General features: G+C 37.6%; 1 protein-coding gene across 5 annotated transcripts in view; it reads left to right on the top strand.

Moving 5' to 3' along the window:
- The window catches only part of SMAP1 (small ArfGAP 1), a 190,165-nt gene that overhangs the window by 111,156 nt on the left and 64,525 nt on the right, over positions 1 to 14,484 (top strand). For all 5 annotated transcript variants that reach the window (XM_047103213.1, XM_047103208.1, XM_047103211.1 and 2 more), the window contains one exon: positions 5,216 to 5,296. In XM_047103213.1, coding sequence (XP_046959169.1) covers positions 5,216 to 5,296 — 81 coding nt within the window. The remainder of the gene's footprint in view (positions 1 to 5,215; positions 5,297 to 14,484) is intronic.

Raw genomic sequence — 14,484 nt, 5'->3', positions numbered from 1 at the left:
TGTTTGTGCACTGCCAGCAAGTTCCCTGACAGGAACTGGTTCCCTTTGGGATTTTGGCTGGGGATGGGCGAGGGAGATGGCACTGGCAAACACCTTTGTTCCCCGCCAAGCTGAGCTCTGTCGTCCGAGGTTCAACACCTCTCCCTCCCGTTGTCCTGTAGTCCTCCCGCTCTCCGAGCAGAGCTGTTAACTTAAAAACTTCCAGATGGTAAGTCCTGCTTGTTGTCAAAACACATTCCGTCTGACCCTTCTGCTTTTGCAAGGCAGACTCGGGGGCTCTGCTTTGCCAGCAGGCTGCCCCTCTGCCCCGGCTCCCTCCCTCCAGTCCGTGGGGCGCGCACTGCCTCTCTGCCCTTCCTACCCTCCTCCATGGGTCTTGTCTACACTTGGCTCCGGAGAATCCGTTCTCCTAGTCTTCTGGTGGTTTTCTAGGTTATTTAGGCAGGTGTGGGTGGAATCTAAGTGATCAGCAGGACGCGGTGAGCCCAGAGTCCTCCTACGCCGCCATCTTCTCCGAATATTTCTGAAATTTGTATGGAACCACAAAAAATCCTGAGTAGCCAAAGGAATCTTGAGAAACAGGAACAAAGCTGAAGGCCTCATATTTCAAACTATATTACAAAGGTATGAACATCAAAACAGTATGATATTGGCATAAAAGCAGATACCTAGATTGCTGCAACGGAATAGACAGCACAGAAATAAACCTGCATATATATCGTCAATTAATTTATCCCCAAGGAGGCAAGAATATCAATAGAGAAAGCACAATGCCTTCAATAAATGGTTTGGAAAAACTGGACCAGTATCTTATTCTGTATACAAAAATTTATTCAGTATGGATTAAAGACTTGAATGCAAGATTTGAAATCATAAAACTACTAGAAGAAAACATAGGCATTTAAGTTCCCTGAGATCAGTCTTAGTGATGGTTTTTGGTTTTTTGGTTTTTTTTTTTTTTGCATCTTACTTCAAAAGGTAGGGCAACAAATCAAAAATAAAGGGTACTACATCTAACTAAGAAGGTGTTGAACAAGAAAGGAAACTGTCAGTGAAAGGAAAAGGCAGCCTATTGGATGTGAGAAGATATTTGGAAACCATATATGTAATAAGGGGTTAATATTCAAAGTATGTAAGGAACTCACCCAATTCAATAACAAGAAAAAAATCCCATAAAAATGTACATTTTTCCAAAGAAAACATACACATGACCCACTAGCACATGAAAAGATGTCCAGCATCACTAATCATCAGGGAACTGCAAATCAAAACCACAGTGAGATAGCATTGTTAGAATGGCTATTATCAAAAAGGCAAAAAATTTACAAATGTTAGGGCATAGAGAAAAAGCATCTATTATGCCCTGTTAGTGAGAATGTAAATTTGTGTAGCCATTCTGGAAAATAGTGTGTCGGTTCCTCAAAAAACTAAAAATAAAACTGTCGTAAATCTAGCAATTCTACTTCTGGATATCTGAAGAAACTGAAAACACTAATTTGAAAAGATATGATTATTGAAGTATTATTCACAATAACCAAGATACGGAAACAACCAAAGTGTCCATCTGTGGATGAATGGTTAAAGAAGATGTTGTTAAGGGGTGCCTGAGTGGATCAGTTGGTTGAGTGTCCCAATTCTTGATTTTGGCTCCTGTCCTGATCCCACGATTTTAGTATTGAGCCCTGTGTTGGGCTCCACACTGAGTGTGGAGCCTGCTTAAGATTCTCTCTCTCTCTGCTCTTTCCCTGATCCGCATATGCTCTTCAAAATAAAAAAAAAAGAAAAATGTGGTTTATATATATATAACAGACACAATTCAGGCATATGAAAAATGAAATCTTGCCATTTGTGACAACATGGATGAATCTTTATGGTATTATGCTAAGTAAAATAAGTCAGGCAGAGTAAGACGAATACCATATAATTTCATCTATATGTGAAATCTAAAAAGCAAAAGAAAGAACAAAAACAAAACTTATAGATGGAAAGAGTATATTGGTGGTTGCCAGAGTTGGGGTTGGGGGGGGGCATTGGAGAAGATCAAGAGATATAAACTTTCAGTTATAAAGTAAGTAATTTATGGGTAGCAATGTATAGAATGGTAACTAGAGCAACAGTACTGTATTTCATTTATGTAACTTTATATGGTGACAGGAGGAAACTAGACTTCTAGTAATGATCAATTCACAGTGCATGTAAATATTGAATCATTATGTTGTACACCAGAAATTAATGTTATATGTAAATTATACCTCAATTTTAAAAAAGGGCATTGGTCTAATTCAGTAGTTTCCAAAGTCTAATGTCAATAGCATTAGATATTAGAGAGAACCCCAGGGCAGTTTATTTATGCCTATTTGTGCTTTTTTTGTTATACTTTCAACATTTCTTTTATGTGTGTTTTATAATGTGCATAATATAGTGCTATATATACTTTGTAAATAAATATATACATATGGTAGAGTATATATGCTTGCAACTTTTTAAGGTAGGAGTACATAATAAAAGTTTTTGAAGACCGTATCTTTGATTAAATCACTCAAGTGTCATTTGAGTATAATGAACCCACTGTGTGCTTATCTTTACCTTCTAGGAACTGAACATTTATTTCAGTTATTTTTACACAGAAAGTCTGTTTCACTGTATCATTTGTACATATAGCAACCAAGTTTCAGGAACTATTTTATAATACCAAACACTGCGGTACTTTGTTCTTGCTGAGAAAATAGTTTAAAACAAATTAGGTTCTCACAGTACTCTTTGATCTTTTAGCAGCTTTTGATTCTAGAGATGGGAGTCATTTGTGGATCAAACTATATGATCTGGATTTAGAGCCCATGTTTTTAATGTTGCTTCAAAGCTTGTGTCATAATACCCCTGCTGGAATCAGATTGGATAACAGCCATATTTTAGCAGCTGAAATTCCAGGGTTAAAGAGAACTGAATTGTGCTCTCTCTTTATTAAACATAGGTAAATAATCTAATTCAGTTTTGGTGATTTCGTATGTGCTTACCAGTCATAGTGATTAGAAAGACAAGCTGCTTCTCCACTCTTTTGATTGTGCCTTCCTTGAGAAATTAACAATCTTGTGAATTTATAGAATAATTCATTCCCAACATATTAGTGACAATCACTAATTGCTTTCTTCACCAAACATTTCATAATAGATAAAGGATTTTTGCATATTTCATTTATTCTTCACTTATTAACGGGAATAAGGTTACTCACCTCATAGAATTGTTGGAAGGATTAAATGAGTAAAAACACTGCCTCACACATAGTAAGGGTTCAGGAAATATTAACCATTGTTCTATGGAAGAATAGTACTAAGTACCAGTGCTCCACTGGATGGCAATGAATAGTGACTTGAGAGTTGGGGTCTTCCCTAGGTCCTCCTGCTGATGAGCTGTGTGGCTTTATCCCTTTCCTAATTTTTGTTCTTCATTTGTAAAATGATTATAAGGACATTCTTTTCAGACACTTATTGATTAAATTAAATTAGAAAATAAGGTGCTTATCACAGTGTCTGGCCCATAGGAACTTTTATTAAACCCTTATGTTATAGCCTAGGAATTGCCAGTATTTTCTCAATTACAAATAGTAAAAATTCTGCTGTTGAGAGAGGTGGTTCAAATACCATTTTAAAGGCACAGGTACAAACAGGCCCATAGGCATTTTGACTAAATGTGCTTATGTGCTTCTTACTCTGCCTTTCTTGAGGCTCATCAGTGTATCTTTAACCATTTACTGAAAGGAAACTAAGATACTAACTAATACTCATTTGTTGCGATTCAGTTACAGGTTTCTAGATATCTCTTCCCTTTAAATGCCTTATGAACGCTCGTTGTTTGATCTTTATTTTAAAGTTTATTTATTTATTTTGAGAGAGTGCTCGAGAGTTGGGGAGGGGCAGAGAGAGAGAGAGGGAGAGAGGGAATCCCAAGCAGGCTGTGTACTGTCAGCACAGAGCCAGACTTGGGGCTCAAACCCATGAACCGTGAGATCATGCCATGAGTCGAAATCAAGAGTCAGACTCTTAACTGACTGACCCAGGCACCCCGAATCACTGTTTATTCTTTTATTTCATTTTCCTTTTTTGGCGAGTTTGGGGCCCTTAAGTTTTAATATTATATCCTGTTTTATCCTTCTTGGAAATGCAGGTTGTGTACATCATAGTAGCATTACATTTTACCTAGGCTGGATTGGGTTAAATACACTAACTGGTCAGTTTGCTCTGTTATCAGGGATATCCTTAACATTTTTTTAAATGAGAAAATTATTATTGTATTTGTCTTTTTAAAAATCATATTATGTAATGGACTAAACATATTTTGTCATAATTTTATTTATTTTTAATGTTTATTTTATTTTTGAGAGAGAGAGAGAGAGACAGAGCATGAGCAGGCGAAGGGCAGGGAGAGAGGGAGACACGGAATCTGAAGCAGGCTCCAGGCTCTGAGTGGTCAGCACAGAGCCTGACTTGGAGCTTGAACTCAATGACTGTGAGGTCTTGACCTGAGCTGAAGTTGGACCCTTAACCAACTGAGCCACCCAAGCGCTCCTGTTTTGTGATAGTTTTAAATAGGTGCCTGGGTAGCTCAGTTGGTTAAGCGTCTGACTTCAGCTCAGGTTATGATCTCACAGTTTGTGGATTTGAGCCCCACATCGGGCTCTATGCTGACAGCTCAGAGCCTGGAGCCTGCTTCAGATTCCGTGTCTCCCTCTCTCTCTGCCCCTTCTCTGCTTGCGCTCAGTCTCTCTTTCTCTCATAAATAAAGATTAAAAAAAATTTTTTTTAATTATTTTTTCCCTTTTTGCCTCACGTTTACATGTTGTAATGTCTTCATCTGTGTGAAGATCTGTGATCTTGCTCAAAGTTCAACATTATGGTTGGTATTAGGAAGCCTAATCTCTAAGATGGAGTGAGAATTTATTGAAAAAAAGTCTCATTTGTTTAAAACAAACTGAAATTTCGAAGAAGTTCTAAATACTTTCACCTCTGTCTTAAATTTCTTAAAACATGTTGTATTATCAACATGTAATCTCAATGAGAGTATGTAGTTGCTGTATTTACTTTTATATTTCAGTATCACTGGATATTGTCATTTTTGAATCCTTCCTTAAATAATTACTGAAACGAATAAAATAAAAAATGTGTTAACAGCTGACATTTCCTTAAAAGTGAACTTATCAAAACTTTGGTCTATGTTTTAGAAAGAAAAGGAAAAAAAAAAGGAAGAGAAAAAGAAAGAAAAGGAACCAGAAAAGCCTGCAAAACCTCTTACAACTGAAAAGGTAAAATTCCTTTAAAAAAAAAACCTATTAAGATAACCATCCTATTTTTGTATTCTTACGTGAATGTCTTTGGGATATTTACAATATGTGAATTATCATTCTGTCAGTAAGTATGTTTTGAATGAATATGTGTGCTAAGCATGTCCTTCTAGATTGTCCTATATAAGTTTTAGTTATATATGTGCGAGTATAGATCATGTGAGGTCCTCAAGGTCATTCTCTATTAATGACATAAAGAATGGTGTTTTTAGTTTTCATGCACAGACTTCAGTGAAAGTTTAGAGAATGAAGAGTTCATACCTGAAGGGGCCTTCAGAAAAGACTCCATTCATAGGGGTAAGCATTTGAGGTAGATTTTGAATTGTAGGTAGAATTAAAGTGGAAGGCAAGAATATATCATTTGGAGAGAACACCTGAGGGACAGGCATAGAAAATGAAAATAGACAAAATATATTTAGAAAAATAGTAGTGGAGTTTGAAGAAAGATGATGTTTATGTAAAGAAAGTAGTGAAAAATAAGACCAGTATGGTAGGTTGAGCTCAAATTGTAGAAGACTTTAAAGTCTAGGTTGATTATTTCTTAGAGGAAAGGCTGTGGGCATGATTTCCAAGTTTGTAAAGCAGAGATAAACCTAATTCAGAACGGTTCTCTTGGAACATTATTTTGGCAGCAGTGTACAAGATAGATGTGACTAGGCAAGCTAGAGGTAAAGAGAACGTTAGCTTTTTATTATTACTTTTTTTTTTTTTTTTTTTTTTGGAGAGAGAACATGCATGCTTGCGTGCATGCAAGTAGTGGAGGAACAGAGGGAGAGAGAATCTTAAGCAGGCTTCGTGCCCATTGCGGAGCCCAACTTGGGGGTTGATCTCATGACTGCCTTTGCTGTGTTCCAGAGGTTTTGGGCTGTGGTGTTATCATTTTCATTGGCTTCCATGCACTTTTTAATTTCCTCTTTAACTTCTTGGTCCAGTGTGTCATTCAAAATCATTGTTTCCTTGTTTATTTTCTGATCAGATGATCTGTCCATTGCTGCAAGGGGGGTGTTGAAGTCCCCTACTATTATGGTATTACTACCAATGAATTGATTTATGTTTGTTATCAACTGATTTATGTATTTGGGTGTTGCCACATTTGGAGCATAAATATTTACAATTGTTAAGTCTTCTTGGTGGATAGACCCCTTGATTATGATATAATGCCCTTCTTCATCTCTTGTTAGTCTTTATTTTGAAGTCTAGATTGTCTGATATAAGTATGGCTACTCTGGCTTTCTTTTGTTGAGCATTAACATGATAGATGGTTCTCTATCCCCTTTCTTTCAATCTGAAGGTGTCTCTAGGTCTAAAGTGGGTCTCTTGTAAACAGCATATAGATGGATCTTGTTTTCTTATCCATTCTGCTACCCTGTGTCTTTTGATTGGAGCTTTTAGTCCATTGGCATTTAGAGTACTGAAAGACATGAATTTATTGCCATTATGTTGCTTGTAGAGTTGAAGTTTCTGGTGGTATTTCTGGTCCTTTCTAGTCTGTGTTGCTTTTGGTATGTATGTATGTATGTATGTATGTATGTATGTATGTATTTTCTTTCTTTTCTTTCTTTCATTCTCTTTCTTTCTTTTTCTTTCCCTTCCTTTCTTCCTTCCTTCCTTCTTCCTTCCTTCCTCTCTTTCTTTTTCTTTTCCTTCCTTCCTTCCTTCCTTCCTTCCTTCCTTCCTTCCTTCCTCCTTCCTTCCTTCCTCTTTTTCTTTCTTTCTTTCTTTCTTTCTTTCTTTCTTTCTTTCTTTCTTTTCTTTTCTTTTCTTTTCTTTTCTCTTTTCTTTTCTTTCTTTTCTTTTCTTTCTTTCCCCTCCCTTCCCCTCCCCTCTCCTTTCCTCTTTTCTCCCCTCAGAGAGTCCCCCTTAAAATTTCTTGCAGGGCTGGTTTAGTGGTCACAAATTCCTTTACTTTTTGTTTGTCTGGGAAACTTTTAATTTCTCCTTCTATTTTGAATGACAGCCTTGCTGGATAAAGAATTCTTGGCTGCATATTTTTCTGTTTCAGCAGATTGAATATATCCTGCCACCTCTTTCTGGCCTGCCAAATTTCTGTGAGTAGATCTGCTGCAAATCTGATCTGACTTCCCTTATAGGTTAAGGACTTTTTTTCCTTTGCTGCTTTCATGATTCTTTCCTCGCCTGAGTATTTTGTGAATTTGACTATGATATGCCTTGTTGATGGTTGGTTTTTGTTGAAACTACTGGGAGTCCTTTGTGCTTCCTGGATTTTGATGTCTGTGTCTTTCCTCAGTTTAGGAAAGTTTTCTGCTATGATTTACTCACATAGCCCTTCTACCCCTTTTTTTCTCTCTTCCTCTTCTGGGACCCCAATGATTCTGATGTTCCTTTTTAATGAGTCACTGATTTCTCTAATTCTTCAGTCATGCTCTTTTACTTTGTCTCCCTTTTTTTTTTCTGCTTCATTATTCTCCATAAGTTTGCCCTTTGTATCGCTCATTCGCTGCTCTGCCTCATCTATCCTTGCTGCTGTGGCATCCATTAGAGATTGCAGCTCAGTTATAGCATTTTTTATTTCATCCTGACTAGTTTTTACTTCTTTTATCTCTGCAGAAAGGGATTCTAATCTGTTTTCGACCCCAGCTAGTATTCTCATTATCATCATTCTAAATTCTTGTTTAGACATCTTGCTTATAGCTTGTTGGTTAAGTCCCTGGCTATCATTTCTCCCTGCTCTTTCTTTTGGGGTGAATTTCTTCATTTTGTCATTTTGAAGGAAGAAAAGGAATTAATGAGGTAAAAAAAATTTTTTTAATTAAAATTAAAAAGTCATAAACAGCATACACACAAAAAAAATCAAATAAAGGATTTATTAGAGAAAAAGGGGGGGAGGAAAATGTTTGAAAATTTGAAAAAATGAATACAATGAAATAGAATAAAATGAAATGATGGAAGTAAAATAGAATTTGAAAAACTTACAAAAACTAAAAAGTATAGTAGAATAAAATTAAATTTTTTAAATAAAAATTGAAAGTAAAAATAAACTTTTTCTCTTTCTGTATTCAAGAAAAAGAAATGAGGGGCGCCTGGGTGGCTCAGTCGGTTAAGCGGCCGACTTCGGCTCAGGTCATGATCTCGCGGTCTGTGAGTTCGAGCCCCGCGTCGGGCTCTGTGCAGACAGCTCAGAGCCTGGAGCCTGTTTCAGATTCTGTGTCTCCCTCTCTCTGACCCTGCCCCGTTCATGCTCTGTCTCTCTCTGTCTCAAAAATAAATAAACGTTAAAAAAAAATTAAAAAGAAAAAGAAATGAAAAAGAACAAAAAAAGAAAATTGAATAGATGGACCAGTGAACAGACTGAAATACAATTGAAATTACATCGTTTTCCCCTAGAAGTCAAACTATGAAGCATTTGTAGTCCATAAACTAAGCAGGCATAAAGACTTGTGGTGTTCCTGAAGAGCTAGGTTGGCCCAGTTGGGTGGGGCTTAATGCAGCATCTCTGTTCTCCATTAGATGGCGCCACTTAGCTTACTGGGGTGAATTGTTGTGGTGCTTGTAGGTGTATATGTACCTGCACAGGAGGGGTGAAAATGGCATCACCTAGCTACCTAGTCTCTAGTATCGCAACTCTGTTCTCCCCAGTCTGTAATCGCACACCTGTCCTTTGTCTCCGGCTTCCATCCACTCCCTGCTTTTATACTGTCTGTGACCAAGCCGTCAAGTTGCCAGGCAGCACCTCCCTCCTGAGTTTTATCCCAGATGCGGCTGTTTTTCCCAACCCCTTATGTCTGAGGGACTGCTACTTTGACCTGTTCTGCCCCCTGTGGGAGGGTCTCACCGAGCAATGGCCGGGTGCTGGCAGCACCCAGGAACGTTCGTGGGACCATGCTGCTCCCTATGCCCAGAGACTGAGGCTGGGTGCCAGCCCACCCCAGAAAAACTTCATGTGATCTTGTAGCAGCAGCGTTTCAGGGATTATGGAAAATCACAACACTCATCTGTCACCAGACTTCACCCTCAACGACCTTGTCCCAGCACCAGTGAATTTGGTTATTCTCTTGGGTCCCCTGGAGCCTTTGCCCATGGGGGTGCCACACAGCCTCTACTAAATGTCCCCTACCCGCCCCAGCAGGGGAACCACCTTTCACTGTGTGGCCTGAGGACCCCTGGACTTCACTCAGCTCCTGGTATTTTGTCCTTCTCACCAGAGCACCGCCAGGTATGGAGCTGTGGAGTTTCAGACTCTGCGCTCCCCCGGTTTATAGAGTCTTAATGGAATGTAAACCCTCTCCTTTCTCCTTTCTCCCTTTTTAGTTCAGTCCCTGTGGCTGTTTCCACTTTTCCACTTTGTCTCCAGCTGCTTTTGGGGAGAGGTGCTTTTCCCATATTTCCCCTCCATCTCCGTCCTCTCTCTGCCTGCAAAAGCAGCTCCCTGCCCTCTGCGGCTTCTCTCTCCCCAAGTTCACCTCTCTGCACTGTGTACCTGCTGAATTCTGTGGTTCAGGTTGTGCAGATTGTTGTGTTAATCCTCAGATCAGCTTTCTAGGTGTGCAGGATGGTTTAGTGTTGGTCTGGCTGTATGTCTTGGACACGGGACACACAAAAAACTTCCATGCTCTTCCACCATCTTGGCTTCTCCTACCTATAATTTTTTAATATTAGACTTAAAAAATATTTTTTGTGCAGATATTTGCCACTGGTTTCTTGAAAATCATGAAAGAAAAGTCTGTTCACACTGTTTGTCAATGTAGAATTAAAAAATCTCAGGAAGGAAAGTTCTCTAGAGAAGCAGTAATATGGGAAAGAGAAGGCTCCTGCTTTTGGTAATACTATCATTAAAAAGTTTATCTCAAGATATGAGAAGTATTTGACTCTTAAGAAGATGATACAGATGAATAGTTATTTTTTAAATTAGTTGGTAAAGGAACAAACCAGCAAAGTTGCTTCTTTGGACCACATCTTTTGTGTTAATAAACCTTAAAAATACATTTTTACTTGCTCAATAGAAGTGATTTAATCTTCCAATATATGCAAAAACTACAATTGCAAATCTGTTTTACTTGAAATTTCAATACAGCTATATGTATGTAAAAGTAAGCAACAGTTGTAAATCAAATAAATTGTTCTTAGTAAAACATTAAAGCTAAATTAAGTGGCTCATTGCCAGATGCTATATTGATAGGTTATGTTTTTAGCAATCTAACAGAGGCATTTACACAGCCACCAAGCTCTCAAATGTAATTTAGGCTAAATAAACCTTTAATGTGATACATGAGTGCATTTGAGAATAAGATATTTCCAATAATTAATGCTTTTATGGAAATCATGGATACATATGGTGTAGGTGAATAAGCATAGCAGATGTCTCACAAAGCATTATTATGAGTGGGTTTGGAAGATTCCTTTTATTTTCCACAGATCATTTTATTCCCTGCTTAAAGCTCAACATTAAAGAGTAGTTTGATGGTAATATTTTGTTTGTAGATTTAAAAAACAGTAATAGGTGCAGTATCACTATACATTAGGCTTAGGAAGCATTACAGTGCAGTTTCTACTGTAAGTTTTATTAAAGTATAGATTGCTAGTTGCTATTGACAACTTCCTATATTTCTTTAGCTATTAAGTACCTTTTTAAAAATTGATATTTTTTCATTGAAAAAGAAAAGATCACGGTGCTGTGCCTAAGTAAAAAGAAATCATATTTTCTGTGTAATAAATTTATAGTTACTATCCTTTAACCAAGAGACAGGGTAGATAAAAAACTTACTGGATTTTTAATAGCCTCTCCCTTCTTCTTCCCCATAGTATCCATACCATATATATTTTTAATAAGTTAAAAAACATGCATAAGGATAAAGAAGAAAATAATATCACCACACATCTGACTACTTAGAAAAAATTATCACTAATGTTTTGATGTTTATCCTTCCTGTTTCCCTTGGAATATATGTGTATCTACATAACATCATACTGTACATATTATTTTGTAATCTACTCTGTTCCTCTTTCATTTAACAGTGTCTTGTTAAATCTTGAATATCCTTTTTTCTTGACAAATACACTTTTTTTTTATCTTTAATAACATTTCATTGAACGGATACATTGTAATTCCTTTGAGTACAGTAAGATTCTTTTAAAAATGTATCTCTTGGGTGCCTGAGTGGCTCAGTGGATATAGCGTCTGACTTCAGCTTAGGTCATGATCTCACAGTTCGTGGGTTCGAGCCCTGCGTCGGGCTCTGTGCTGACAGCTCAGAGCCTGGAGCCTGTTTCGGATTCTGTGTCTCCCTCTCTTTCTCTGCCCCTCCCCTGCTTGTACTCTGTCTGTCTCTCTCAAAAATAAATAAACATTAAAAATATGTATATTAAAAAAGAATGTATCTCTTGAGTTGGGGCACCTGGGTGGCACAGTCTGTTAAGCATCCGACTTCAGCTCAGGTCATGATCTCATGGTTTGTGAGTTCAAGCCCCGTGTCAGGTTCTGTACTGACAGCTCGGAACCTGGAGCCCACCTTGGATTCTGTGTCTCCCTTTCTGTCTCTTCTTCCCCTGCCCATTGCTGTCTCTCTCCTTCAAAAATAAATAAATATTAGAAAAGAATGTATCTCTATAGTAATGGAAATATGTATACATAATCAATGTACAACTATGTGATAACTTCTTAAGATCAATTTTTAAAACTGGAATTGCTAAATCAAGGAATATGGACTTGTAAAAAGTCTTTTGAAAAATATTAACAAATCCCTTGAAAACAAAGATGGAAGAATCTAGTCTTGGTTAGAAGACTTTAATTTGATTCTCATTTCTGCTATTTTCTAAATATCTGAACATTCTGAGCTCAGTTTCCTCAAAAATGTATCCATTAATTCAATGGACAGTTTATTTTATTAAAAAAATTTTTTAATGTTTTTATTTATTTTTGAGAGACAGAGGCAGGACATGAACAGGGGAGGGACATAGAGAGAGAAACAGAGAGAGACAGAGAGACAGAATCCGAAGCAGGCTCGAGGCTCTGAGCTGTCAGCACAGAGCCTGATGTGGGGCATGAACCCACAAGCTATGAAATCATTTCCTGAGCCAAAGTGGGGCACTTAACCGACTGAGCCACCCAGGCGTTCCAATTTACTGTGTGATTTTTAGTACCTACCACATACCAAACACTATTTTAGGAACTGGAGATAAAGTGGTAAGTGGATGTCCTGTGTCTTATAGAATTGTCCTAACAATCCAGAATGTCTTTAGACATTGCTGGATGTCCCCTGAGGACAAATTGCTCCTCCTTTCAGAATCACTAATTCACATTCTGGATTCATGAAACTGGGTCTTGATGCCATTTGTCATCTTCTGGAATATTACTTTTGTAGTAGTTGTAATTATTTGTCTAGTACAAGATCTAAACTTGTAATGCCCTGGATATACTAGTGCATACTTTCTCTGGTATACTTTTTTTTTTTTTCAATTAAAAAATAATTGTATAAGTATATATTTCTTACTTAATTTGAAGATCATTTCTTTACATTAATTTTTTTTCTTCTTTACCTTATTTGTTTTTAAACATTCTTAGATTGCAAGCTTTTTTTTTTAAATTTTTTTAATGTTTATTTATTTATGAGAGAGAGAGCACAAGCAGGGTAGGGCAAAGGGAGAGGGAGACACAGAATCTGAAGTAGGCTCCAGGCTCCAAGCTGTCAGCACAGAGTCCAGTGTAGGGCTTGAACTCACAAACCATGAGATCTACCTGAGCCGAAGTTGGACGCTCAACCGACTGAGCCACCCAGGTCCCCCTTCTTTGCCTTATTTATTCCTTAATTCATCTGGCATTTGACTTAAAGCAGTATAGTCTGACTAGAAAGTAAAAAATGTGCAATGATGAAGGGACAAGGTATTTCTCCACTCACATGGGAGGCATTCATGTACTAATTTTTAAAGGGTATCCACTTATAATATAGTAAAGGAACCCCTGGCGTTGGGGTTTCCAGCTTTCCCTGTTTTGTGGCCTGTCAAAAGATGGCTGTTCTATATTCACATCTCTTTTAGAGTTCATTCCTGCCTTGGTTTATGGCCTTCTCCTACCAGCCTGGCTCCCATTATTATTATTACTACTACTATTATTATATTTAATATTATTAGCTGTGGATCTAGAGAAATAGATACTTTTTTCTGGTAGCAATGGTAAACATTCTTGAGGTATTACTCCAAAAATATCCTGAGTGGTTTTTATTTGTAGTTTACGAAAACAAGTCTCATCATTTCATAGTTCCTACATGGTATGAACATCTTTAGGATCTGATGAGGACATTGGTAACAGTGAATATTAATAACCTTATAGAGATAACTATGCAGTCTTTGTTTATTCCCTCTGTACCCAGTACTTTCCAGACCTTTCATCATTTGAAACTCTACGTTTTAGCGTGATAGGCTGTACAGCTTTGATCAAATATCATTAGAACCTTGAGGTGTGCGCTGTATTTTACATCCTGTTTCTTCATTTCACCTGAATTCCTGTTCTCTGGGTGTGCCATCTGACTTCTTAATCCCACCCACAGTCAGCCCCTCTCTCTTGTAAAGCATGCCAGCCAAGTGGCAGTTCTGTTCTGGCTACTGTGATATTCTATGTGATTTATGTGTAAGGTTGATAAAAATAATCTTACAAGGGATTTGGGGTGACAGTTTGGTTACTTTCAAGTATATTAAATGCTATCACTATTTTGCATCCAGATATGTGTGTGTGTGTGTGTGTGTGTGTGCGCGCGCGCTTGCGCAAGCGCGCGCGTGTGGTGAGGGGTGGAGGGAGGGAGAGATTTAGAAAGTTATCTTGAAAAATTTCTGGGAGGAACTATTTGGATTGAAGGTAGCAACTATCACTAGGATCCCTGCAGTGTATAGTCACACTGAAGGGTTGGAAGAAATATAAAAATGATGAAAGCTGAGTTTACCGTCAAGAATTTTAAAATTGAGAAAGAGCAAGTGATTGAAAGGGGAATGATATGAAAAATAACATTAGCAAAAGGTTGATACAGTGCAACAGGAGAGGTGTTGAGTTACAGAAGTGAGAGGTAACATGTTGGGATTAGTAGGAAAGTCTTCATGGCAGTGTTTACATTTGACATGCGCTTTGGAAGATTCTTAAGAAAGAAGAGGAAAGGGTAATAAGCAGAGGGAATAGCATGAAAAAATTACAAATTGTAAGGCAT

This window comes from Lynx rufus, unplaced genomic scaffold, assembly GCF_022079265.1.
Source record: "Lynx rufus isolate CCGP_SWC_20201006 ecotype Redwood Valley unplaced genomic scaffold, mLynRuf1.p SCAF_6, whole genome shotgun sequence".
NCBI lineage: Eukaryota > Metazoa > Chordata > Mammalia > Carnivora > Felidae > Lynx > Lynx rufus.
The sequence above is the reverse complement of the archived record's forward strand: the minus strand, read 5'-3'. Positions and strand labels throughout refer to the sequence as shown.